This window comes from Pholis gunnellus, assembly GCF_910591455.1.
Source record: "Pholis gunnellus genome assembly, chromosome: 15".
Classification (NCBI taxonomy): Eukaryota; Metazoa; Chordata; class Actinopteri; order Perciformes; family Pholidae; genus Pholis; species Pholis gunnellus.
In genome coordinates, this window is record NC_136542.1 from 15,049,507 (window position 1) to 15,075,674 (window position 26,168).

At 45.2% G+C, this 26,168-nt stretch overlaps 2 protein-coding genes across 2 annotated transcripts; one reads left to right on the plus strand and one right to left on the minus strand.

Moving 5' to 3' along the window:
- On the plus strand, positions 1–24,315 carry tfb1m (transcription factor B1, mitochondrial). The gene is made up of 8 exons (XM_079174851.1): positions 1–29; positions 1,072–1,218; positions 1,824–1,975; positions 2,160–2,268; positions 2,351–2,502; positions 2,744–2,863; positions 22,365–22,492; positions 23,403–24,315. Exons 2-8 carry the CDS (start codon positions 1,083–1,085, stop codon positions 23,680–23,682), a joined length of 1,077 nt encoding a protein of 358 aa, XP_079030977.1. The 5' UTR covers positions 1–29; positions 1,072–1,082; the 3' UTR covers positions 23,683–24,315.
- Positions 12,577–13,305, minus strand: LOC306707404 (claudin-20; the record flags this gene model as incomplete). Its single annotated transcript, XM_079174852.1, has 1 exon — positions 12,577–13,305. The coding sequence occupies one exon, from the start codon at positions 13,303–13,305 to the stop codon at positions 12,577–12,579; it is 729 nt and encodes a 242-aa protein (XP_079030978.1).
- Positions 24,316–26,168: the final 1,853 nt, after the last annotated feature.

The following is a 26,168-nucleotide window of genomic DNA, read 5'->3' on the forward strand; positions in this document are numbered from 1 at the left end:
GGGAAACGTACGGGAGGAAAACCGCACCGGTGAGAAACGTGGATGAAGCTTTCTTAGCTTTCTGTCCTTCTTATATTCCGCTTGTAGTTCGCTCTCAGTCTTATCTCGGTTGTTTTTAAGAAACAACACGACGTGTTCCGCTTGAATTCACAGCCTTCCCCGGGGCTCTGTTGACCGCATTTGAACCCAGAAGCTAGCATTAGCCGCAATGCTAACGACTGTGCACTGTAAACATACATGTAAAGTTAATTGTTCCAGTTTAAGGTTGTTTCACTTCCTCCTGACTGAATATTGTGGGTTACCGTAGCAGCAGATGCCATAGTGGCCTTTTGCTGTAAGCTAGATAAACAACACGTGTTTTCATAATGTGGAGTGAAGGAACAGTAGTCCAGGTTTTGTGTTAACTTGAATAGCGTTGCCCCCCCCCATTCCGTGGTTAGGTCAGGTTGGGCTCCGGTTAAGCATCTCATAAAACAAGTGGTCAGGGATCAGGGTTGGTTCAGACTTAGGTAGGTGGAAACAACAAACAAAAGGTCTTCCACCAAACACCTGATTGTGTGTCTTCATGTCGGTCATTTAGTGTTCTGTTACATCAGCACTAGGTGGTGCACGAGATCTTACTATCAGAAACCCTAACATTCAAAGTCAACCTTGTAGCACTGCCTCAGCAGTAATCAATCCCATGACCTGATGAAGTAGTAATTGATAACAATTTTGCCAGAATGGACCTGTACAGATGGAGACCATGCTGTTTCACATACTATGTCCTTTGCAATGTATTCTTGGTAAAACATGAATACATTTGAATTTAAAGGTTAGTATGAAAAGCAAAAGACCTTCCCCTAAAGACATTGCCTGTCTGCGATTCAAATGATCGCCCCTGACCTAACGTACTTTTCACAGAATCTTTCAAACACTACGACTGACAGGTTATTATTACCATTAACGCCTCACATGTTGCCCTTTTCAGGAGTTGTGTGGCTCTCGGCTTCTGAATCGCTTTGCTGCTGAGGAAGCTGATCACTCATAGTATTTCCTCACCTTCTGTTTGTTTTTGTTTTTTTTGCACAGTGTTCACCTGAATGATGGCTGCCCCGGGGAAACTGGCACTCTTCCGTCTGCCTCCCTTGCCGACTATAGGCGAGCTCATAAAGCTGTACAACCTGCGAGCGGAGAAACATCTGTCCCAGAACTTTCTGTTGGATTTGAGACTAACAGGTTAGCCCGTCTCGCTCTTCCTTTCAATTCAGTTCTTTTATTGGGGGGAAATACATGTTTTACATTGCCAAAGCAATGCTTTCTCTTTCTTTCGCTCTAGCTGCAGTGCACCAACACCTGCGTGCTCCTGTTCTTTGTTGCTATGTCTGCACTGAGGGCACAACGGTGTGTGTGTTGTCTGTGCACTTGATTGCACAGCTCCACATCGCCTTGTTTCAGGGCATTGAAACCGACAGGCTTTTCTGTAGGGGCGAGGTTGAGCAGATCTCCTTCTGATGTGAATGAACCGAGTCAATTGTTTACAGCCCTTGCAGAGCCAGAGCCTTAATATAATTATCAGTGATGCAGTGCAGGTCTGATCTGCTCTCGTGTCCTTGCACAAGGTGACTGTTAGATTAATGCACCTCATCTTCATCACATAGAGGCAGACAGGTATTGTAACATCACACACCATTAATCTCAATTTAGATACCCAAGACTCTAATGAAGACATTTCATTGGAGAGTATGATGCTATTTATACATATGGTGTGTGATTGGTATTAGTATTTAATTCACAGTGTATGCAAAAATATTGATTTGGTCATTTATTTTCATCTTTTTTAGACAAAATCGTGCGTCAGGCGGGCAGTTTGAGGGATGCCCATGTGTGTGAGGTGGGTCCTGGCCCCGGCGGTCTCACCCGCTCCATACTCAATGCCGGGGTGTCAGATGTGCTTGTGGTGGAGAAGGATACACGCTTCATCCCAGGGCTGAAGGTAAATCTAACAGTCACAACAATACAGGCTTTTGCACAATGTTATCACGGTCATATGGTCACTCTGCAGAAAAGGCTCTAACACCGTCACCTCTCCAGTCAATCATCTGCAGCATCACTAGCCACCTGCAGAGTGACTGATGGATTATTTAGTTTTTTTCTGAACTGCTTTCCATTTCCCACAGCTGTTGTCTGAGGCGGCACCAGGGAAGTTGAGGATTGTCCACGGCGACATACTCAACTACAGAATGGACCGAGGATTCCCACAACATGTCTCTAAGCCATGGGAGGAAGGTGAGATCGTGGACTTCTGAAAGCTGTTGCGGCGGTCACGTGTAACCCCATAGAATGTAACTGTGTACGTGTGGCCCCACAGATCCACCAAACCTCCACATCATTGGGAATCTCCCATTCAGCGTCTCAACCCCCCTCATCATAAAGTGGCTGGAGAACATAGCCAACAGAACAGGGCCCTTCGTCTACGGACGCACCCGACTCACCCTAACTTTCCAGAAAGAGGTCGCGGAGGTGCGTGAACAGAGTTTCATGTTTCAGTTTTCCCGCCCGTACATTTGTCAGGATGCTGTTGTCGTGCCTATTCTAGACACATAAAACAAAACATACTAAGGAAACGCGTGAAAGCATTTTGTTCCAGTTTTTGTTCTTTATCTAATATGTTTGCCAGACATGTTTGGTCACCACTTAATGCAACATTACATGAACTTAACGTGGTCTTATGGAATTTGTGGTTGTTGTCCTCTCCTTGCAGAGGTTGACAGCCAGCACAGGCAGCAAACAGAGGAGCCGTCTGTCCATTATGGCTCAGTATCTCTGCACGGTCCGCAACTGCTTCACCATCCCTGGACGGGCCTTCGTCCCGAAACCAGAGGTAGGATTGAACTTTGATAACGATTCTTAATATCTCTAAATGTAATTCTACCACGTCAAAAAACAGCAATGATTCCAACCGTAAATACCAGTATTAACTCTGTGGCTGGCAGATGGACACTTTATTATCTCACAGTTCCTGACCTCTCGTGGGATAAGGGTTCAATCTCCTCACATCTCCTAAACTTTGCTCCTTGTCTGGTCCCTCATCATGTCATCATCTCCTCCTGCTTTAAGGCTTCATTAAGACTGTGTTGAATCAGTGTTGTCTCCGTTCTGTCTTTGGACCCTTTCTGGGTTGTAATGATGCCTGGTGGGTATTTGAGATGTGGCACAATCACACTGCTCCTTATAATGAGGGCCTAGTTCTTTTTTAGGACCATTTTCTCTCTCGCTCGCTCGCTCTCTCTCTCTCTCTCTCTCGCTCGCTCTCTCTGTGCGTGTGTCAGTGGTGAAATGACGTTCACTCTTACGTAACATGAGAATTCAAAAGTGTTTTTTTTTTCCCTTTCTGGGGTAAGGATTTATAGTACGACTAGGTGTAAGTACTGCTGCATGATTTGAAACACCACTTTTGGTAACTGCTCCGCTGAGATCGATTTTTGAGATTACAGACACACAGCTCTTAGGAGCTCTCTTACATCTTTGTACAAATGAAACCGTGTTTTTCTTTTCCTGAATTAAAGGATAGGTGTTAGGGTGATGTCAGAGACGGACTGTTGGTCCCTTGAAGATACCACGGCTCTTTAGGAGACCCACTACGGGTAAATATTTAATCTCCTGTGTGGCGTAAAACGCGGCAGAGTGAATGGGACCAGTGCTGATTGTTCATTCTCTTAGAAGAGATGACTCCCAATGATTATTTCATCACATGCACAGCTGCCTTTTTTTTACTCTCAAATGTCTTATTTTGATGTGCATGTCAGCTTAATGGGTTTCAACATGCTGGAGTGTGTTGGAAATGTGCACACGTGTGTGTGTGTGTGTTAGTATGCATGTGGTATGTACAAACATGTACGGAGTGGACTCGCAGTGCGTGGGCCATGCACGTGCGCCTCCCACGTGCGCACACAGACCAGCTATCCCCACTCAACGTTTTAATGGGCACTTGGTCAAATTAATATCATTAGGAGAGATGATGGCTGTTTGATGAGCAGGCCTCCTGCTGCTGGAGTCCCATAAAAGACCAGAGCGCACACCGAGTATATTAATGCTATCATACTCTCTGCATTGTGCAGGTCCCCCTTTTTTTTTACTAGTATGTCATGTAGTATAATTCATAAAATGCTCTCTGGCTCCGTTTTGTTTACTGGTGCACACCAGCGTAATTACACAAAATTGCATGAACAATAAAAATGTCCTACCTGAGCTATGGGACAATATTGAAGGCTGGTGGGGGGGGGGGGGGGTGACACACGGCAATATAGACTTCTAAAGCAGTGGTTTGTCTGGAAAGCTGACTATATATTGTCAGAATGCATACAGAGGTATAGGAAATACAGAATATTGTCACAGCATAAGTACTCTTCTTGGGTGTTGATACTGTACACTGCTTATAGTGGTCTAGTGAAAATGCAGATGTTATATAAGTATATAATATGTATGATATCAATAAGAACTTGTAAAAATGGCTAAATACAACCCCTTTGTGGTCAGAAGGTAATCATAATAGAGGAGTAACGCTTCCAAATATAAAGATTCTCTCCCTCTAGATCCCTTTCTTTCCTCCCTATGTTACTGCAACACGTGTGCTTTTTCAGTGTGTGTGTGTGACGGTGACTCATACCTATGGCCAATAAATCGTCTCAGTGATCTAATTGTTTGTATTGTCTTGCTCCCACTGAAGCTTGGGGATCACCGATTGTGTTAATGACGACAAATTGAAGCACAACTGGGCATCGCTTTTGTCTGCTTTCGGCATGCCGTGCCTAAACCTGAGGCTCTCTGTCGCGCTGCGAGGGAGCGAGTGAGTCATGGCCATCCTGGAACAGGTCCACCCAGTCACGTATTGATAAGCTATTCCTGCTCATTTCTGTGAAGATGCCCCCCCCCCCCCCCCCCCCCCCCCCCCCACACACACACACACACACACACACACACACACACACACACACACACACACACACACACACACAAACCAATGGCAACTCTTTTTACACTGCAGGAAATAAAATATGCAGCAGCAGGTGCTATACTACACATATTGCAATTAGTGGAATGTGAAAAACATCTGAAGCGGTTTAATACAGCGTAATGAAACTCACAGCGAGTCACGAAGAGCCACGGACAAAAGAAGCAATGAAATTACTGAACCGTTCCGAATAACCACGATGAGAAAAATGGTGGGTTGGGGTTGGGGGGGGGAGTACGGGTGGGATTGGTCGGTTGATTTGAACCTATAGGAGCTGGCCAGTGCAGGCTAATAGGATAATGAGAAGGGAAATGTTGAATCCATTTTAAATCAGCAGCTGCCAGGGCCCATATTGACCGGGGTGGGCGGATAGGCTCTTATCCTTTCAGTTTAATCGCTCCGTCTTGTTCTTCTTCGCCCCCGGTCTGCACCTCTCCTGTGTCACATTGACTGACTGAGATTGTCCTTGAAGGTTTCTGAGAGCGGGCGATTGGCTGCTTTGATGGCGTTCCCCGAGGCTCTCCGTCCCCTTGGTCTGTCCTGCTGCAGATCACACCTGCCTCCCTTTCCTTATTAGTCACTCGCCTCCTGATAATTCCCACAGACAGACAGACTGAGGCGTCTTTAAATTGCTTCTGTCGGTCACAGTTGTACATATATCTAAAAGGTGTCTTAAAGGAACTAAACTGAGACAAATAATGGGCTTCTCCCCTGTTGCTTTAGTCATTATACGCATTTCTAATTTGTATTCTGCTCAGGGGTCAAGGAGTGTTGGAGTGCACGCTGCCTTTAAGCATCTGCATCCTCTATACGGGCATTCGGTCATCCGACTTCATCTTCACTGCCTCTTTACATAGAAAGTAGCTGATTTGCAAAGAGTAAAGAGTGCCTCTTGACTTGCTCATCACTCTTCCCCTGCCTTTCTGCTTCCGTGGCAGAATGTGATTAAAATCAACTTGTGTCCGTCTCAGGCGGGTCTATAAGTCGTGCGATACATGCTTCATCACGGGGAGCCGGCGGTCTCTTCTGTAGAGCCTCCTACAGAGCTTCACCACCGTCTTACTCATTAGCAAAAGGGAGGAAGGAAAGGAGGCACTGAGAAGGTGGGCAGTGGGAGACTGAAATGTTAAATGATAGAGGTGGAGGGAAAGAAAACAGTAAAAGATGATGAGTTGGAGAAAATGGAGAGATAACTAGGAGGAGAATGTAGATAGGAATAAAGTATGGATAAAGAGGAAACCACAGTGAGATATAAAAAATAAATCAATGCAAGTTGAGGTTGAGTTGAGTCTGTATATGGTCCGGATGTGATGTATGGAATGAAACAAAAGGATGTAAAGACTGCAAAGCTTCCCTCCAAGTACAGAGCGCTAGAAGACAGATTCACGACAGAGATCGATCTGAAAGGAGAGCGAGGCGTACCTCCAGCAGATGGTTGTCTGGGCCTGCTGTCAGCCCGCTCTGAGTAATGACCAAATCAGCCATCAACCACCAACTAACCCAGCCATCGCCGGAGGAGAGCCCTACAGATGTTCGTCTTGTACACAATCGTCGACCAAGACCACAGGCCAGATGAGCGGAGCCTAAATTGAATTTGTTAATGCTGCATTGAGCATCCATTGTGGCTGGCAGTTGCGAGGGAGACTTTGGCAGTACAGCGGATACATACAGTACATCTTTGCATTCAGAAATTGATTATTGTAATGTCCTTTTTTATCTTTTTTTCAATGGCTTACGTGTCAGCAGCTGTCGTACTTATTTTCAAGTATCCAAATAAGTACATATCCCTTTGTATTCAGGGGTTTTTCCAGTGTTTGAATGTGACCCACCTCAGTCCAGTGTAAGTGGCAGGCTCAGTGACGGATATCTGAAGTGGCCCAGTAAGAGTTAGAGTCGGCTCAGAGGAGCTGCGCTGCTTTCTCACCTCCCGCCACGCATTCTACTCGCACACAATTCATCTAAGCCTATTCCTACCTCGCAAACGGGGTCAACCGCGCTATCAGGAGGATCGGGCAAAGTTATTTCAATGACTCGTGCCGGCACAGTAAACGCCCCGAAGGCTTGGTCTCAATACATCACAGACCCAAGGTAAAGAAAAGCTAAAAATATATATATATATAAATATATTTAAAAATACTCTTCCTCCTCCTGTCTCCTTAAACAAAATGCCGAGGTTGGCAGAGTTTGCTTGTGAACATCTCCAGAGATCTATTGCTCCGCCCTAACGAGGAACTGTGCCTGGTTTGCTCAGTCAGCGTTCACAGTTTAGCAAATTCAGCTCTGTTTAGTTAGTAAACACGCCAACGGAACATGTCGGTATTTTCGAGGAATCCTGCTAAAACCCCTGGCTGTATCCCAAGTAAAGAAGGTCAGCTTCAAATAAGTAACTAGCGGTGTGAAGGTGGAATGATAACAAATTAAGTTGGTAAAAGTTGGCCGTAGCTTGTTATTGTGTTTGTGCACTCTCACCGCTGAATTGTAGCCTCACACCTTTCCATCATTTAGCCTCCATCACCTTCAGCTCACTGCATCCTCCCAGCCATGCGTGCCGCCCTGTGCTGCTCAAAGCTGAAATATTAAAGGGCTTCCTTTGAACTGTCAGAGTGTATTGTTTTCCTACATGCGCTCCTTTGTCATCTCCATAGCGTTTACTGCCTTTCTCAGCAGTTAACTGCTCAGCCAAGGTCGTCGCTATTATTCCCCCCCCCCCCCTCAACCTCACACGAGCCCTGTGACCAGAGGAAAGCAACAAAAGGAAGGTCACTCTCCCCCAGTGTTGATGGCCACATTATATCTCCTCACGAGCGCAACGGCTGTCCACAACAAAGAGCTACACGTGAGCTACGGTGGCAATACTGGAGCGATTTGAGTGCTCGCTGTATTTGTGAGCAATGTTGAGTTTTGGGTTCCTTAACGTGCTCTAATAACCGACCTCGCTCTTTGGGACCGGTGGAGTGCGTTGAGCTCTTCTGTGCAGTCGTCGCTTCATTGTCGCCGGCGTCTCTTTTTTTTTTGTCTGAGGTTGATCTTTGGAAAGGTTATTTTGCCGGTCAATAAAAGTAATCTGTGGATCTGACGTGGCAGTGAAGTTCAAAAGGGGAAGCCCGACGCACGATTAACCCCTACCTCAAATCGACAAGCGCTCACCTCCCTTTCACATTCCAGATCTGTCACAGCGGCAAGTCGGGGTGAAAGCCTTTGATGGAAAATGTAGGTTAAATACACGGAGGAGCTGATCTTATTAGCGTTTCCCCACGAGAGAAGCGGTTATTTGATCTGCACTCTTGTTGCATAACCAAGAGGAGTGGGAGAACGAGAGGGAGCCGTGAATAATCCATGTTTGTTTCAGGAAAGCACATTTTCACTCCAATCAGCTGTAATGAGAGCCCAGACTCACCGCGTGAAGTGTATAGGCTACAGTATATGACAAAGATATTTAAAGTATTCTGATGTGAAACGAGCTCTGCTTAAGGCTGAAGACGTCTTCATTCAGGAAGTTGTGCAAACTTTTTCTTTTTTGACACTTTCAGAATGGGGTATTTGTCTCAAAACGTAAGATTGGCTTTTTTATATATAATTTCTCTCGTGTCCCGCTTCTTTATTTCATGGATTAAAGCCTAACCGGGTGTTCAAGGCCAATACTATATACTGATATTTCAGAGTTTGATTTCTCAGAATAACAATATTTCAGCCTCAATGCATGTTTCATACAAACGCATCACATTTTTTTAAACTATTTTGATAGAAATCACTTGAATTTAGTTATTAAAGATTTGGACTAAGACTAAGATGTACTGAGCGACACATTGTACCGCTGAAAAATAAACATGTCAGGAGGGCTACAAGTATTTATTATTTTCGTTATAGATTAATCTGCCAATTATTTTTATGACTAATCAACTGGGAAATGTCAGGATATCGTGAAAAATGCCCATCAAGTTCTTGTTTTTTTCAGCTCACACCCAAAGACATTCAGTTTATAATTACATATGAGAAAAGCAACTTATCCTCATAATTAAGTAGCTGGAACCAGTGAATGAAACATGACTCAAACTATTAGTTGATTATCTAAATAGTTGATCCACTAATCAATTAATTGACGGATCTTTTCAGCTCTACTTGTCAGTTCTCTCTGGTGTGAAAAAAAACTATTTTATGGATACGCTGTTTTTTCATTTCTACACATCAATGTGTTGTTAAGAATTCCTTTTTCCCCATTTCCACACGGCCGTGCGTTTTGAGTTGGACCGCGTTATTCCTGAGCAGCCTGTCTGCTGCCCTCGGCACAGCCTGTCCTGTCCAACAATCTGTAGATTTGGCAGGAAAACGAAAGCTATCTCCATCCTCATCACCGCCGACACATACAAGCTCACAGGACTCGCACGCAGACTACATACAGTAACGCATGTTGCTTTCACAAAATAGTTTTATTGGTAAAAAATAGAACTACTTGCACAAGCACATTGAGACAACTGTATCAGAACTTGTGAACTATTAATCATCACAAATATGCTCTGGCAAAGTAAGAAGTGCTAAAGCATCCACAAAAATAAGCTGCAGTTATCAAAATTATAAATCAATGTCTTGGTACAGTATATGCAGGAGAGTTGTAACTCTTTTCGACTTTTAGGACCTAGTCACTTTGCACTTTGGCCATTTATAAGCTAATGAAATTGCGTGCTGATGATCCAACTGCACAGCCACAAAAAAGAAAAGAGGAATCTCTCGCTCCTGTTTTCTTGCTGGTCATCAGATAAAGCGTTCCCCTTTCTTCGTGTATTTGTACTGGTCCAGGGAGCTTGGAATGCTCAGCCGTTTGAAACAAACTGCTGTCAAATAAAGTAACACAAGTAAAAGTGCATTGAGTTTTCTTCTTATAAAGAAGATATGGTATGAACATGATATTGTATTTTATATTGAAACAATCTGAGGGAATCCTGATCCCTCAGTAAAAGAAACAACACCTTGAAAAACCTAGATACTTGAGAACAGTTGTCACAGACTTAAAGTGAACCAGAATTCATGAAGCAAAAAAAACAATAAAAGAAAAGCATTAAAAACAAACAAACACCACACTCATGTCTTTTCAATGAAAACTCTCATCCCTGTAAAGTCTTGCTGTGCTTTGGGAAATTAAGAACAAAGAGGATTTAAAATAACCCTCGAAAGCTGCACTGGACTGTACACGCGCATCTAGTTGACTTGAGTCTTAGTCTGGCAGAACAAATCACAAATCCATAAAAACATTTGCTGATGTATAATTCACGTACAAACAACTCAATAAAAAAATAAAACAGAAAGAACTCCAGATAGTATTACAAATGTGTCATCACGAAAAGATTTGGCACATTCTCAAAACACATAACGTGTCGGTATTAGTTGATGACATGGCACATTCTTCTTTGTTTATTGCATTGGTTATGGTGCCTGGGCAGTGAGTAATTGTCAGGAGGCCAGTTCTATGTGGTGGGCAAGATGGCTGAGTCGGGGGCGGGGAGGGGGGGGGTAGAAACCTGGTCCCGAGAGGGCTGCCAGGCACCGGCAGTGGTGCCCGCAGAGAAGGCCCGTGGCGTGCCGGCAGCAGCCTGCAGGTGGCGAGCTGGGCTTAGCCATCTGCTCTCCACCCCCAGGAGGCTGCATGTTTATGAGAGAGAAGGAGAGAATGTGCAGCTCTATACATCACTGCCAGAGGCCTGTCTCAAGCATGAAAACCTCAAGATGTCCCTCAGATACACTACTGTCTGAAGGCATAACAGCGCTACTGACATATGAGTAGGTGGGAGTTTTGTTTGTGTGTGTGTGTGTGTTGGGGTGCGGGCTTTTCAACATGCATTAGCTTTCTCTGGTTAGAGATCACATCCATGTGACAGACACAAACAGGGGAGAGGGGGGGAGAGGGGGAGGGGGGAAGAGGAATGGTGGCACAGTCAAGTGGCTGCAATTTAAGACACTGAGACCTTCTGCAGGTGCAGACTGGGAGCATATGCGCACTGCTGACGCACTTGGAAAACAAGTCACATATGGAGAATGACTCAAACCTTTTTTAGCCGCCTGCCACAACAGCTATACCCAGTCAACCACGGCTCAAGAAGCGTCTCCTTTTTCCTGCCTCGTCTTTGCCCCCCCCCTCTGCTCGCTGCACCATTAAACACCCGTTCATCATTGGTATAAGACACTATCGCAGTGGGCAGGCGAAGAAGAGCGTTTTCTAAAAAAAATAACTCTTGACCATGCAACAGGCTAATAAAGGGGATTAGTGAAAGCAGTGTGATTTAAAGCTTCTGGATCCATGCCTAGGGGACAAAAAGATGCCCCCCCCCCCCTTTTAAACAACTTCAAATCACTGACTGACATGCACACAGCCCCAGACAATACGGGTATTTGAATGCCGAATTCCGTTTCCATGGCAGTGCGGAGGAGGATGACAGGAGTGAAAAGCACATGCAAAAAGCCGGCGAGTGTTTACTGTGTACCCAGACACACGCACACACACACACACACGCACGCACACACACACACGCATACACACAAGAGAGCGAGCAAGCGTGTGGGTGTGCATGTCTGAGGGCGTGCGGGAGTGGGTAGCTGCTACTTACAGGCAGTGTGTTTTTGTCTTGATGGAAATACAAAAAAACAAACCAGCACGTCGGATAGTCCACTTTGCTTGAGGATTGAATCGCTCCCTATCAATTTCTCTCCATCTCTCTCATATATATTCACCCGCAGAGAGAGAAGCAGGCAGCTGTTTGTCTGCATTTTCTGTCTGAAACGCTGTCCGGCAGTCCATATTTACTCCTCCTGACAGTCCTCTTTGAACAGTTACAGCAGGGGTAATGTTTTCTACAGCTTTTCAGGCACAGGCATTTTGTGGCTATGTCTCAAGTCTTTTTTTTTTCTTTTTTTTTTTACCAGGCATGCCGCTGTATCAACACACAGAATGGCTCCACACAGCATGCTTTAGAGGCAAAAATATCAACATCATTCTAGTGGCTAACAAAAATATGACTATTTCGATCAATTCCTCGTTGCATTCTAGTGGATAGGTATACGGGAAACTACAATGGCTTGCTATGGAAAGGTTTCTCAGGCATTATATTGCCTGTTTTGTCAATTGAGAGGGTACCACAGACGATTGTAAATAGCAGCTAAATGATTGCTTTTTTTCTTTCAATTCAAACCTTTGGCGAGGGGGAGAAAAAAAAAATAAAAATCTACACGGAAGGCTTCCTTATTTGCTTAATCCATTACCCGGGGAACTCTTTCTGTGATTTACTGATGAAGGATGTCTGCATTTGGTTAGCGGCTTCCTTCCATGCTGCAGCACCGTATCCTGGCTCCTTACACATTCACAGTTTGTTCCAAGGCGATGCTTAGGGAATACCTCCACTGCTTGTGCTTGCAAAAGACAAAAAGGAAGAAGAGCAAGAAAGAGGGGAAGGGAAAATGAATTCAAAGTTGTTGCCCTCCTCTCTCATTCTTCCTCCACCTCCGTCTGGAGTGGAGCCGAGTGTGTAGCATGAGCCGCGATGGTCTCCCCTCAGGCTCGTCTCCTCTTTAGCCGTAGTGTACAGAGCGCTGCGTTATTACACATAGTCCTGCAGGCTGTAGCCAGTCTTATTGTCTAATGGGGAGAGAGAGCAGTACTGGTGCTGGAGCTCCTGCTGGAGCAGCTGTTGCTGCTGCTGCTGCTGCTGGAGGAGCAGTTTGTCTGGGGGAGGGAGCAGGATCAGGTCTTGGGGGCCATGCCTTTTACCCGAGCAGGACATACAGAAGATGGACCCCCCGACGAAGAGGAATCCCGCCGAAACGAAGGCTACGTACACGGCACCCCCAGGCTCAAACTTATTGCTCTCGGGCACAGAGGAGTCCAGGAAGTTGGTGATGACCTCGTTGGTAAACCAGGAAGCGGGCACCAGACACAGAAAGCCGGCCGCGACAAAGCAGCCACCGCTGGCAATCGCAGCGTGCCGCTTGGAACGCCGTCCGCCTCCCCAACGCGTGCATTTTAGTCCCAGGGATGCCAGGCAGAGGCCCATGGCAGCCATTACGCAGCAGAGCACCATGGTGGTGCGGGCAGTCTGCAAGTACGCAGGTAGGGAAAGCACTGAATACTTAAGTGTGCAGCTGAACATGCCTGTGCTGTACCATGTGCAGTCCATCCACAGACCCTGCATCTGGGAAATCGCCGTGATGATGTTGGAGCCCACATCTGCGCTGACCTTCCAGTTGGGCAGCAGCGTGGCCACCATAGCGCCCATGATGCCCAACAGCGCTAGGACAAATCCAAATATCTGCATGCCCGTGGATGCCATGCTCCTTTTCGAGTTGATGCCGCCGCCGCCTCAGCGCTTGTCCTCGCCAGGCAGCATTCACCCACAGTGCCAGCCGGGCTCGTCGACCCCACTGCCCAGCCGCCTCTCTCCCCGTCCTCAGTGGTGTACCAGCTGCCAATCAAATCCCCAGCTCCTCAGCTCCTCAGCTGCGGCTCCACCGGACTGGAGGAGAGACGACGGAAATGAGAAATGGAACTGAGTGGGTCCCCCACGCACACTCCCTCCTTCTTTTCTCCCCTCATTCACCCGAACACAAGCGCAGACTTTTTCTGGCTGGAAACAAAGGGCAGCACGAAGCCCGGGCGATGAGCGCTGGCTCTGGCTGACTGTAAAGTAGGTAAGACAAACACTGAGCTTGTTGTGCATGTGTGCATTATCTATGTGCTGCCTTCTTCTCCTTTTCATTACCAGAGCCCCATAGAGCTGTTACTGGAGAGGGAGAAATGAGTTTGTGGTATTTGCAATGCTCAATAGCTATGTGGACTTAAAGCTGCAGTGCCCTCACCCCACTACTGTATATTCTACCACTTTAATGTCACTGCTGTTTACCTTTTTTTAACAGTCACACAACGTTATCTGAAGGTAAAATACCAGTTTACTCAAATTTTGTCAGCCGCCAGAATTAAACTTCACCAGTTCTTTTTATTATTATTATCTAGTCGGACTTCCCAGCCGGCGCATTGTGATCTTCACCAGCTAAATAAACAGGTCGTTCCAGCTTTTGAATGAATAATCTCGACGCTCGATGTAGTTGTTTGCTGTTGTTTTATGATCCAATGAGGAGGAGGAGGAGAAGAAGAAGAAAGCGATGTTGAAATAATCCCTTACCGCGGCTGGTGCAGAGCTGGCGCTGACGCGTCACGTTGTTCGCAGTGATTCCTGTAAACACACACAGTCACACGTTGACAGACAGCAGGCTGATGAGGGGGACAATCCAGCCCGGATCACGGGTCCATTCAAGCCATCCATGTCCTCAGCGGCAGAGTATGAGAGGACATCCCTGCTCCGTCGACCACACAGGCTTGGCCGGAGCCTGGGAGAAATAACCGTAGCGCTCTGGCACCCTCACCTCTCTCTCTCTCCCTCTCTCTCTCGGTATCTCTCCCTCCCTCCCTCCTCGCCGGTGTGTGTGTGTGTGCGCGCGCTGGAGAATAGCGGTCTCTGCCTCACAACAACTTTATAAACGGCTGAACGAGACTGTATTGCTCCGGACTGCTACTGTACCCCCCCCCCCCCCCCCCCCCCCCTTTCCTGCCATGACAACAAACCAACGACCTAAACTAACGTCTCCGCGTTTCAGACAAACTGAACTGTTAGCTACTTTTAATTAACGCTAGCGAAGAAGAAACACTTCCGTCGTAAATAATCTGAATATCGGCTGTGGTAGTTTTAGTTAGCTAAAACTGAGGTTATTCTTTTGGTTAGATTTCATGTAGAAAAGTCAGTTCGTCCAAGCTACAACACTCTCACCTTCCTTACCTCTAAATGTGTGTATGCTAGGCGCGTTGCTGGTATTTTTTTTTGTACACTTTTGTCCAAGCTACTCTCAATAATCCCCAGAGTTCTCTGTAATAATGAAAACAGTTCACAACTTCCCCTAAGGAAATAGTTCCTATAACAATAATTGTTTAGGCATTATTGTTTACACATTATTCCAGGGTGGGATACCTAAAATGTAGTAATTTATTTTATTTTTCTATTTTTATTGTTTGCCATCTATGTTACCAAACCAAACACTGACTATCACCACACTAGCCTACTAATTAAACATTTGACTGATTCTACAGTGAGCAGAGTGTCTATTGTGAATATTCTTCATTTAACCAAATTGATTTTGTGAAAAGAACAGAAGTAATACTTAATATTTGTTTAAGAGGTTATGTAATTACAAAATGTAATGTTCTCCTTCCCATCACGTTAAAAAATTCTACTAAATTAGAGGAACGACACAACCGGCAACATTATTCATAATATGCATGACATTTGGCAGAATGGTATTCATTGCTTGAACAGGTAGAGAGTATAAAGAGCAACATTATTTGTTTCTTAAGACTCTTTTAAGGATGGAGACATTTTTTTTTGCTGTGTAAACTAACTAAATTTATAATAAATACGTTACTGAGCAGCATTGAGCTACTCGTAATGCAACACTGCTGTGTTTAAACGATAAGGAACGGCCAAGATGCAAAGTCTAGATTACGATTCCCAAACATAGCCCCACAACACAACAGGGATGGGAAATCTAATTAAGACAGAAGAAAAATCTGCTATCATTTTGACCAGACGAGCCGGTCCGAGTCGCGTTGTACGAAGCTTTGTTTGGGCATGCGTTGGTCCAGAGGAGCATGTGTACCCCGCCGTGCCAAAACTGACCCTCCCTGGGGCATCATCTTCGTCAGGCATCAGTCAGTAGGAGCCTAAAACTCACAGCTGCTACCCTGTCTCCCCTCGCCTCTCTGTAGAGGGCATACAACAAGGGAGGGAGTGGCTAGGGTGGCCTTGATTCATGAATGACAAAGAGGACAAAATGAGAGGGGGAGAGAAAAAAAAAATCTGATAGGACTAATAGACCTGATAACCTTGGAAACGCAGATGTGTGTTGCCATTATTTTGCTGCATGGGCAATTCAGCAAAAAAAAAAAAGCCAGCTGCGAGAAATGATTTAGCCTACAGTATAACGACCAGCCATTGACCACAGTGATGTGGAGCCATTACGTGTAGATAGGTTGGTAGCAATTGATTTGTTTAGCTATTGATCTGGTTGTTTAATATGTCCCTGTGCATTCTCCATTCATTGTTTTCCCTGTAAACTACCCCGAAGAGACCCTCTCTTAGAATTAGATCTGGCCAGCATGTGGGGGGTGGGGGGGGTTGCACACCACATTACCTCCAGTGTGATGTTGGTGTCGACCTTCAACACTACATTCTCTGGGCTCCTTGAGGCAGTACGAAGAGAAATATTCCAGTTTTCCACAGACGCACCACAGCATGGCGTGTGTGACCTGTCTCCTTGTAACCGATGAGATCCTAAGTGCTGATGCCGGTGTTGTTCTGTGGGGAGTAAGATAAATAAATAAATAGATCATAGAGCGAGTGGATAAAAGGAGAGAAAAAGATGGAAGGAGAGAAGAGCAAAACGCAGTTAACATAAGCTCGGTGAGTGCAGATGTGTGACGCGGTGATGTGTGAAGATATTGCAGGCTATTATAAGCATGGTCCCCTTTATTTTATCACCTCACAGCAGACCTCTTTAGCCTTTTAGCAGCACAGCCGGACCAGCTACGCTCCTTTTGCCCACACGATGGGCTTTTATCGTTCAATTTGCATTTTCCCCTTTTATGTCCTCCCATGCGTAATTGGTTTTCTCCGTGCTCATCGTCTTGCAAAGGCGGTCTGTTCACACGGCAGCGATGCAAGGTGTTGTGTGATAGCTGTGATGTCGCTGTCAATGCAATCTTGTTGTGGAGCAGGACCCGGGTCCAGTTTCACCACAGATAATACGTGCAAACCTGTCCGAGGCAAAACACTTGTGACATGTTGCAAATTTACCGGCATGGCTTGATTAAAGAGTCTCTTCCGCTTACTTCATTAAGACCGACTCCCAAGCGAACGATGTTGAATGTATGAACGTCACATTTTTGGGGCAAAGTTCAAGCTTTGCTTTGACGACAGAGTCTCTCCAAGGAGCTGATCTTGTCAAAGACTTGGGCTACGGGTCTCGAGTGTCCTGTGTGCATGCCATGGGCGATTTCATGGGAAGTACGCTGGGCCAAAGCCCTTCCTCCCCAAACCCCTCCAGCAACATCAGCCTAGTATATTCAGCGGCATTGACTGCTGCCTTCTCCTCTCCGAGAGGCTGTCTCCCTCCACTGATGTAATGGAGGTTGTCTTCTCAAGGTATTGTCATGATTAATGCAGCTCTTCAACCCTTTTGCAGGATCGCTGTGAGCTTTTCTCTCTTGTATTCCCTGGCTGTATTTTGCCTTCTTCCAACCCCCCCCCCCCTTGCTTTTTCTCAGAACCTGCCATTATGTAAGCGCAAGTATTGGTGGTTCAGGTATAGCACAGTGGCTGGTGCGCCCAGGGGCCCCTGCCATCTCGTCATGGTTGCGCCTAGAGGGACATGACAAATTACTGCTCACACACCATTGGGCGAGAACTCACCAAGAAAGGAGACGTTGGAGGTGGAAATGGGGGAAAGGAGGAGCTGGAGAACCGCAGGGCAAAGCTGGAGTAATAGAGTGCTGAGCTTTGGGAAGGTCAAACACATGAAATATGGTAACTCACAAGTAATGTAGATGTGTGACTGTAGATAGATTGTACTGAAGTCGGCCAGTAAAGGTCTTGAGTTGCAGACAAAAGCAGATGTGGGATTTTTAGATAGAGATCTCCTTTACATTTTGCCCTTTTCTCTCTATCAGGGGAATCTATAATACCTTCTTTTTACAGTGGGATATGCAAGGTGTGACATACATGAGGAGGGAAGCAGATTCAAAGTCTTTGTAAATGTTTGAACATCTTTTCTAAAGCTCTGATCAAATTAGCCGGATTTAGAGAGCCCGAGCAATCATTTTCACGAGCTTGAGTATTGATCCTTACATAACTGTCTAATTTAGAAGCCCAATTAGTGGTAATGATTCACTGCTAAATATGATGGTTTGGTCAAATGAGGGCATTTCCAATCTCCGTCTGCTTTGTATGTACGATCCTTACAGCCACCTGTGTAAAGAAAAGGAGCTGGGGTGGAGGGTAAGAGAACCTGCGTGCGCTAGAGATATTAATGTTGTCAAATAGGGTCAATAAGTCAGTCTGCAGATGCAAAGTATATTACGGGTTTTCGGGGTTGGGCTGGCGGGGGGGTGGGTGGGAGTGAAGGCATGTTCGTAGCACCTCAATGGAGTAGCCAGGTGACGGGTTATGATTTAAGATGGAGTTTCCTTGCATGTTGAGGTTATCAGGCGAAGGATTAATGGCAGGGAGCGGGATATATTCCGGTGGCGCTAGTGAAGCCGTGTCGCAAGGCCATACATAAATCATAGCAGCAAAGTGACTTGGACAAGATGATGGCTGAAATGCCGCTGCCTGTATAGTCCCAATATCGACTTTCCCCCCCACGCTTCCCTCTTAAATCATGAAGCGCAGAATATAAATGGCCCAATTATTCCAGCAGAAACTGAAATTAAAGACATTCTTTTTTTTTATTGCTTCTTCCCCAACACAACAGATGGTGGTCTGATCTCGCGTCACCAAAGACCCGATAGAAGCATTAAATGCAATACAGATATAAAATCTCTGAATCAGAACCCTAACATGTTGATGTGACAGGCGGGGGGGGGGGATTGATTGTCACATTACACGCTTTTGATCTGAACCAAATGATGCAGCCACAGCTCTCAATGCCCTTCAACAACACCTGCAACCTGGCCTTCATATTTAAAATGCATTATACGTTAACTTTAAAAGGGCTAGCGTATTAATAAGAGAGTTATCATAAAGAAGCCGAGGCTGTTACCAACACTACAAATAATCCATGAAGTCATCGTTCAATGTTAGATAGTGTCATACGTACTAAAAATCAACATTCAAATCAAACATGACGTTACTTAACAGCTGTTACATGCACTTACATCTTCAACTCATGACAACATTCCCTTCGTCCTCCATGTCAGACCATCTCATGCTGGACCCAGGAGTTTTAAGCCGTCTCTGCTCCGTTGTTGCACACAGCCTTCGGGGCTGTTGGGACAAGCTGCCGTCCCATTAAAAGCCACTGCGGCAGGAAGCTCAGACGCACAGGGATCTATAGATCTGATAAGAGATAGTGCTGCAGTTTACAAGGGCTCCCAAGCGGCACCTCAGTTGTTCACAGAAAAGGGGGAATCTAAACAGCTCATTAGAAATCCTTCACGCGTCTTCTTACCACTTAGGTTTTCCTTCCCCAATCATTGACGCCAGCCCCCTTTTGCCCAGGAAAGCAAAAGGCAGCTGTGGGTGAGTCACACAATCCAGAAATACAATCTTGAAGGGATGCACGAGGAGCTCCTCCGGGCATATAGTTTTAAACAGCAGGGCTGTTGAGCTGAATTACATGTCCCTTTATGTTACTTCAGTGTATGTATGTGTTTGCATGACTAGAAGGGGGGGAAATAAGTCTGCGGGTATGTGTTATTACATGCTTGACTTGCCTTTTTAGATCTTAAGTGAACATGTTGTGTAACATTCCCATTCGCGCACCTGCGTGCTTCCTTCCTTTACAACTTCTGTCTCCTCACATTTACATTCCTGCCCATGTACAGTATGCAACATCTGCCTCCTCTGTTGTATGACTTCTCAGCTTGAGCGTCCTTCATCGTGAAACACCCTCATCCCACTTTCAGATCTCAAGTTCTTTTTCCAACCAGATGGCTATACGTGAGCTACATTATATAGATGCTTGTCATCATTTTTGCTTGCTTACATAAAGAGTCTCTTAGTGTCTCGAAAAGCACTCAAAGCCAAAAAGCACTTCAGGGCAATGAAAGGTATTATTATTAAGAATAACACTGCTCATGCTTTTCCTCAGCTCCCCATTGTCAGTGTGCTCAGGCAGCCAAAGCACAGTCCCTCACGGTGCTCCCTCAGTAGGGACGTGAAGCTATTACCATCTATGGAAAGACATGCAGGCGACTGCACCGCTCTGCTGCCCACTGTCTGGCTTTGCCATTGGTTCACACACAGTAGAGTACCTCTCTGATTGTGCAGTAGCCCCTTAAGCTACGACTTGCAGGACTGAATGCCATTACGTGAGAAACCCTTGAAAGACGAGGGTCTTGTTTGTGCGCAAACGCACAGATCTAGACATTCAGAAATAGTCTTTAAATGTATTTTAGTTCTTTTGATCCCATCACAGCGCTCAGACGATAATGACGGTAGATGATCCTTTTAAGGGGAACTAGCAAATAGAGTGAAGAGAGAGAACGTGTGGATGTATATGTGCCTGAAAGTCGAGTGATCTGAGAACAAGAGTCAGGCTCTGCGAAGTCTGGCACAGTTACTTCAACAGTGTGTCAAGTCAGCTTAGGGCTGACACAGGAAGGATTGGGAGGTAGCAGCTCGTGAGGAACAGGAGCTAAGGTTACCACCACCACCACCACAGTTCAGTGATTTACAACCGGGGGTACTTGGACCCCGATGGGTACTTCAGTAGCTGCCGGTGTTATTTTTGAAAGCCTGTAGATTAGCAGTTTGTTGTTTACTTTCTCAAGGAATTAAAGCAGTTATTTAAGGCCTTTTGACACCCGAGACAAAAACAAAGGAATTGAAAGGAAAATGTGGAATTCTTCACGTTCAAACCTTTCATACCAAAGCCGCCGCGATTATTCCCGTTCCCTCCATGCCACCGTCTCACAATCATTTATTCATGAGCTGTTTTTGCTATAAACTCATCTCTACACACTGGAGATGTGCTCGTTATTCCAAATGTACAATACTGTTAAGAAAAGCTACAACGTGGTCGCCTTTCCTCTGACGCATGTTATTGTAACAAGTGAGAGTTCTGACCCTCACTGCACTGGTTTTCCTCATTCATGACTGGAATGAATCATATGTAGCCAATGTGTTAACATTAGCATTCAGTGTGGAATGTGATACCTGGGCCAATACAAGGCCTAACGGTCATTTTATAATGGTCCGCTTATAATAGACAATGAGCTCATAGGCCGCCATTGCTGGTAATAAGATAATATGGGCTGTAGGCTACCAAATAGTTTGAAGCTTTATTCCTAACGTGGACATTCAACTTTCTCTTTTTAATAACTTTCAGAAACAATGCGTGCGATAGTCCTCTCTCTCTCTCTCACTCTCATTGTCTCTCGCTCTGTCCTTCAGACACAGCCACGCGGCAGGCACTCAATCCGTGGTCTGTAATTGTTTCAGTCCAAAAGTCGGAGATAGAGGAGAACATTTCCATGCAGGTTTTTATCTCACCAACTATTCTGCATCAATCTACATTTGCTGCCCGTGCACAGACCACAAATTCACTGTTTGCCCTTCTTTTGTAGGCTCCTCACCATCACAAGCAAGTTCAACTACTTCCCCGGATGTTGTCTTTATGCTTGTTGTATTTATATATTTTCTTTTGTTTATCAAAGAGGACACTGATTTGGGAGATCCTTATCTAAATTGTTCTGTGACCGATATGAACCGAAGGACATTGAAGTCTGAGAAAATCTATTTGCTTACGTGAGCAGAAGTCACTTTATTGGACGGCTTGTTTTCGTCGGCATCCGGAATTTTGCAGAAATCGAAACGGCTGCGGAAAGAAAAAAACCGCTGCACTGCAAAACTACAACAAATTAGCATTCAGTGTGGAATGGCTCACAAAGACAGATGGGCTCAGATTTTCATTGTGGTTTCTTTCCGCACAAATTATTCTCGTTTTGCCTGAAGAGACCTTAATTCCTGGTACCTGTGTCCACCGAGTGTCCCATGAAGCGGGGACATGAGCTCTGTGACTGCCTAACGTACCCATCACTGGATCCATCTGCGTTCATGCTGCATTGGTTTCCCTTGTAGTGGAAATGGCAGAGCCAGAAAGACAAAAAAACAGTGGGATGAAGAGGAGAGTGCCACAGTGAGTCAGGCAGGTATTAAGAAACTCAGTGGTGGTGCAGGGCCATGAGGAGAGACGGGGACGGGGGGGGGGGCTCAGTTTCTATGGTCCATCGCACAGGTGTTACTGTGGCAACTAGAACTGGCTCGCCAGCCAGCCATGCTGCGTCATCTTATTTTCAGCCTTTCCTCTTTTCTTTTATCCCGGTGTATTGATCCCTTCACCTCTCCCTTTGCACAGCTTTGTATCTCTCTTGCCATTTGTCAGCCATCCTTTCTTCCCACCGTTTTACACCACACTTTGCATTCTCCTCTCTCCTCACACCTACCCGCTCCTTCTTCTTGCCACTTTCTTCATTGCCATGAGCTCTTCGCAAACTAGTTTTAAGATATCTCTTGCTTTCTCCATCTGTGTGTGTGTGTTTGTGTGTGTGTGTGTGTGTGTGTAGGTGGACGTGGGAGTAGTTCACTTCACCCCTCTGGTTCAGCCCCAGATCCAGCAGCCCTTCAAGCTGGTGGAGAAAGTCGTCCGGAACGTGTTCCAGTTCCGCAGGAAGTACTGCCATAAAGGAGTAGAGTAAGCACAGTTATACAACGCTCTCTTTCCTCTCACTCTTTTTTACTTTTTAATCTCGTCTCATCCTCATCTGTCATTCTCTCTCTGCATTTTTCATTCCCTGTCAGCCGCGTCTTGATCTCATCATTAATTAGAACGTTTCTCTGTCACACACTCGCCACTCTGACAAATAACGCCACTACTTTTGAGGCTTTCTGATCTGAAACGTCGGCGCACACTCGGAGCTCTGTTGAAAGCCACGAGCGACAAACCCACACGCCCACGTGCATGTGTGCGCGCTGCCCATCGCCCCCGTTAGGAACGTGTATGTAGGCCCGGATAACAAAAGAACACTGGTTGTGCGGAAGAGAGCAGCAATTATGAGTCATTGAGGTGGCATAGGAAGACGAGGCAGCATATTTTATGTAACTACAGTGGGTTGGCGGCAGTGGAACCAAATTGGAGAGGAGGCACCAGCACTGAAGCGCCTCAAAAGCATCTGTACTGTGGAGTGTGTGGAATCAGCTATTGCTCACCAACCTGCAGAGAAAGAACACCGCAAAAGAGGGAAATGTCCTTAGACATAAATGATCACCCTTCTATATTGAATATTTTGGGGAGCTTTTCAGAAGAAATGTAACATTTAAATTATAGCCGCCGTCTTAATGTCGAATAACTTTGTGTCCGTGTGAGTATCTACAGTCCTTGACTGTGGAGCGCGGCAATTGGAACAAATTAACAATTCATGAGCAGCTCTAGCCTTTTGTGTGATTTCAATTAACTTCACAGATTTGAAATAGTCGCTGAGGGACACTTTCTTCCTGCCTAAACTTTATAACACCATTAATCTTGCATGATCATCAAGATATCAAAGTGACCCGAGTGTAGGAATGTGTGCCATCATTTCTTCATGCCTCTGCCTCACTTTCAGAAAGTTGTTCCCCGAGGCGTGTCGCGTCGAGATGACACAGGAGATGATGCAGAAAGCAGACGTGGACCCCACTCTACGCCCGACAGAACTCACCATACCCCAGTTCAGAGCCTTAGCGGAGGCCTATGCTCATTTGTGCACACACGAACCCGGCCTCCTCAGCTATGAGTTCAGAGAGGAGCTCAGACTGAAGAACCTCGCCAGGCAAAGAAATAAAACAATGGACACATTTATGGCCAAGCCAGCCGGCACACCACCAAGTTCTCAGCAACCCTGCTAAACACAAAAGAAGAATATAAACCAAGAGAAGCCCACTAAATGGCTTCTGTTAGCACAGGGAGACAACGGTGCTCTTAGCCTTGACATTTCCACCTGGCATATGCATGCATTTTTAAAACGTTTTTTCCCTGCACCCAGGGATTCGCTCCGAAAGCTTGCTCCAGGACGGGACAACTCAAAGCAGAGTCGTGTATTTGGGAGAATTAAAAAAAAAAAGCATTCTAGTTACCGACAGTAGGTCTTTATCTCTTTATGTCCCAATTTTTATTTCAGATCCAGCGCGCATAACATCTCGTCCCGTGGGACCCGAAAGAACCGTCAGTGTTTTCAGGGTGATTTAGAAAATGGGAACAACATGGCAGCACCGTATCCAGGACATTTTCCCTTCTCTGAGCACTGAACTGCTTCGTCACTTGGGAGACTGAGCTTAAAGGGAGGAGGAAATGTTTCACCTCCAGAAAGACTCTTGTTGTAATCCACTGTTAATGCCTCTATTTATTTATTTATTACCTCTATATATTTATATATAGACACATCTATATATAATAAATAATACAATCTGCAATCAAATCTAACCAATTTCCTTTTCAAGGACTGATGTCATGCCTCGTACAGCTTTTATGACATGTACGTATGTTTACCACGGTGATTTATGTCAATAAAAGCGCTGTTACAATTTGAAATATTCCTTTTTGAAAGCTGGAACAGATTATCACCAACAGAACATGGCAGGGCTGTTGCCTGCTGGTGTGGCAGATGGCAGGCTAAGGTTGACTTGCCAGAGGGAGAATCCACTCAGTTTGGATGATTAGTGGGTGTTAATCTCCAACCACAATCAGGATTTCATCAGCTCTACATGGCAGATAGGTGTGCAGCATTGCCATGTTGGCAGCGGTGATGGTGTGCGTTATCAAGAAGGCTCTGTGACCCTAAAGTAACACAAGGTGGTTTTGTGTTCTGATACGCTTTTATTTCGGAAGATTTTGGCCACACTTTGGCATAAGTGGGGAGAGATTGGAGAGTGAGAACTAACGTCAGGCCAAGGGGAAAGTAATTAGAGTTGTGTCTATTTGTACCCCACAATTTGCAAAACTCTCACAATATAGTTAATGCTAGACATTGACCTGGAATAGTTATTGTTTGGTATTGACCTCAAATTGTTCAGGTTAGGCATTAATCTCAAATGGTTATGGTTAGGCTTTGATCTTGAATACTAGGATAGGTTGTTGGGCACTGATTCTCGTGAGAGTTTTTATTTTTTTGCAGTATTTGCAATCTATAGGTTACGATCCAGAAACGACCAGTAATTAGGCAGTGATGAGATACACTTGCTCAGTAGCTAATTGAGATATTTGTTTGTCTGTATAATATCTTTTAAAGGTGCCAAACGCATAATTGGGGAGCGTATTGCCTCTCAATGGCTCTCAACATGGCGACGGCTGATCCGGCGGCTCGCAGCTAATAATGCTAACAGTGCAAACAATGGCAACAGTGCTGACAGCGCTCACAGTGTTAACCTGAGGGGAAACCAGAGCGTGGGCGCTACGCTTCTGCGACGACATCAGCTGTAACCTTCTGAGAACAGTCTAGAGCGGCGGCCATGAGCGAGCCAGTGGGGCATGCTCACATGCACCAACGTGCACTAAAAGCCAGCTATGTAAGAGAGGCTGGGATCACAGCACGCACAGAGGGAGAGCGACTTCATTCACTGCGCAGGCAGACATTACTCCACTATATCCTTTCATAGCAAATAGTAGTTTGCTGCTATGTTAATGGTGTGAACGTTGAATAGAGAACCTTTAAGCACTACCGTCCATTTCAAAAAACCTATACTTAACACTTCAGCTGCCTGATGTACATAAATTCAAGCCAGAGTAGTAGCTTACTACTAGCAACCGTTTCCACAAGCCTCACCAGAGAAGTGACTGTGGGTCACAAAGAGTCCAGTCCTGGTGAGCCAAAACCACTCAGATCTAAGTTCTAACAACATGTCCTGATTTATTTATGCTGTTTCAGAGAAAATAGAGTAAAATGTGCAGTACCTACAAAGTCCAGGCAAAAAAACAAGTTAAACCACATTGATTGGCGGAGATTTAGGATTATATCTGGTCAAATAAAATCGCACTAAGTATATTATGCTTGTTTTACGTGGATAATAAGAGTACAGAAAGCCAAATATGAGAAGCTATGGTGTTGCCATTTTTACAGTGTGAGCCACACTGTAATGATACTAATTTAAACAGGATGAAAATAGAAAGCTTACTGCTCCCTGAAGGGTTCTTTGCTTGTACTCATGAAATCATTATAGTATTGTATGTCATTACGAATTCATAGTAGACCGTGTATAACTAATGAATAATAAAGTTAGTGTAGTATGTATGTCGACAAAAAGTCAAATTATTGTATACCTGAAAAAAAATCAAAGTATAGCGTAGAATGTTGAAAGAACGTTATGGCGTGTCAAACATTTGTAAAAAGTCATGGTAT

Coding starts and splice junctions, on each gene's coding strand:
- tfb1m (XM_079174851.1), top strand. CDS start 1,083: ATGATGGCTGCCCCGGGGAAACTGGCACTCTTCCGTCTGCCTCCCTTG. Junction 1,976..2,159: donor GCTTCATCCCAGGGCTGAAG/GTAAATCTAACA, acceptor CATTTCCCACAG/CTGTTGTCTGAGGCGGCACC. Junction 22,493..23,402: donor TACTGCCATAAAGGAGTAGA/GTAAGCACAGTT, acceptor CCTCACTTTCAG/AAAGTTGTTCCCCGAGGCGT.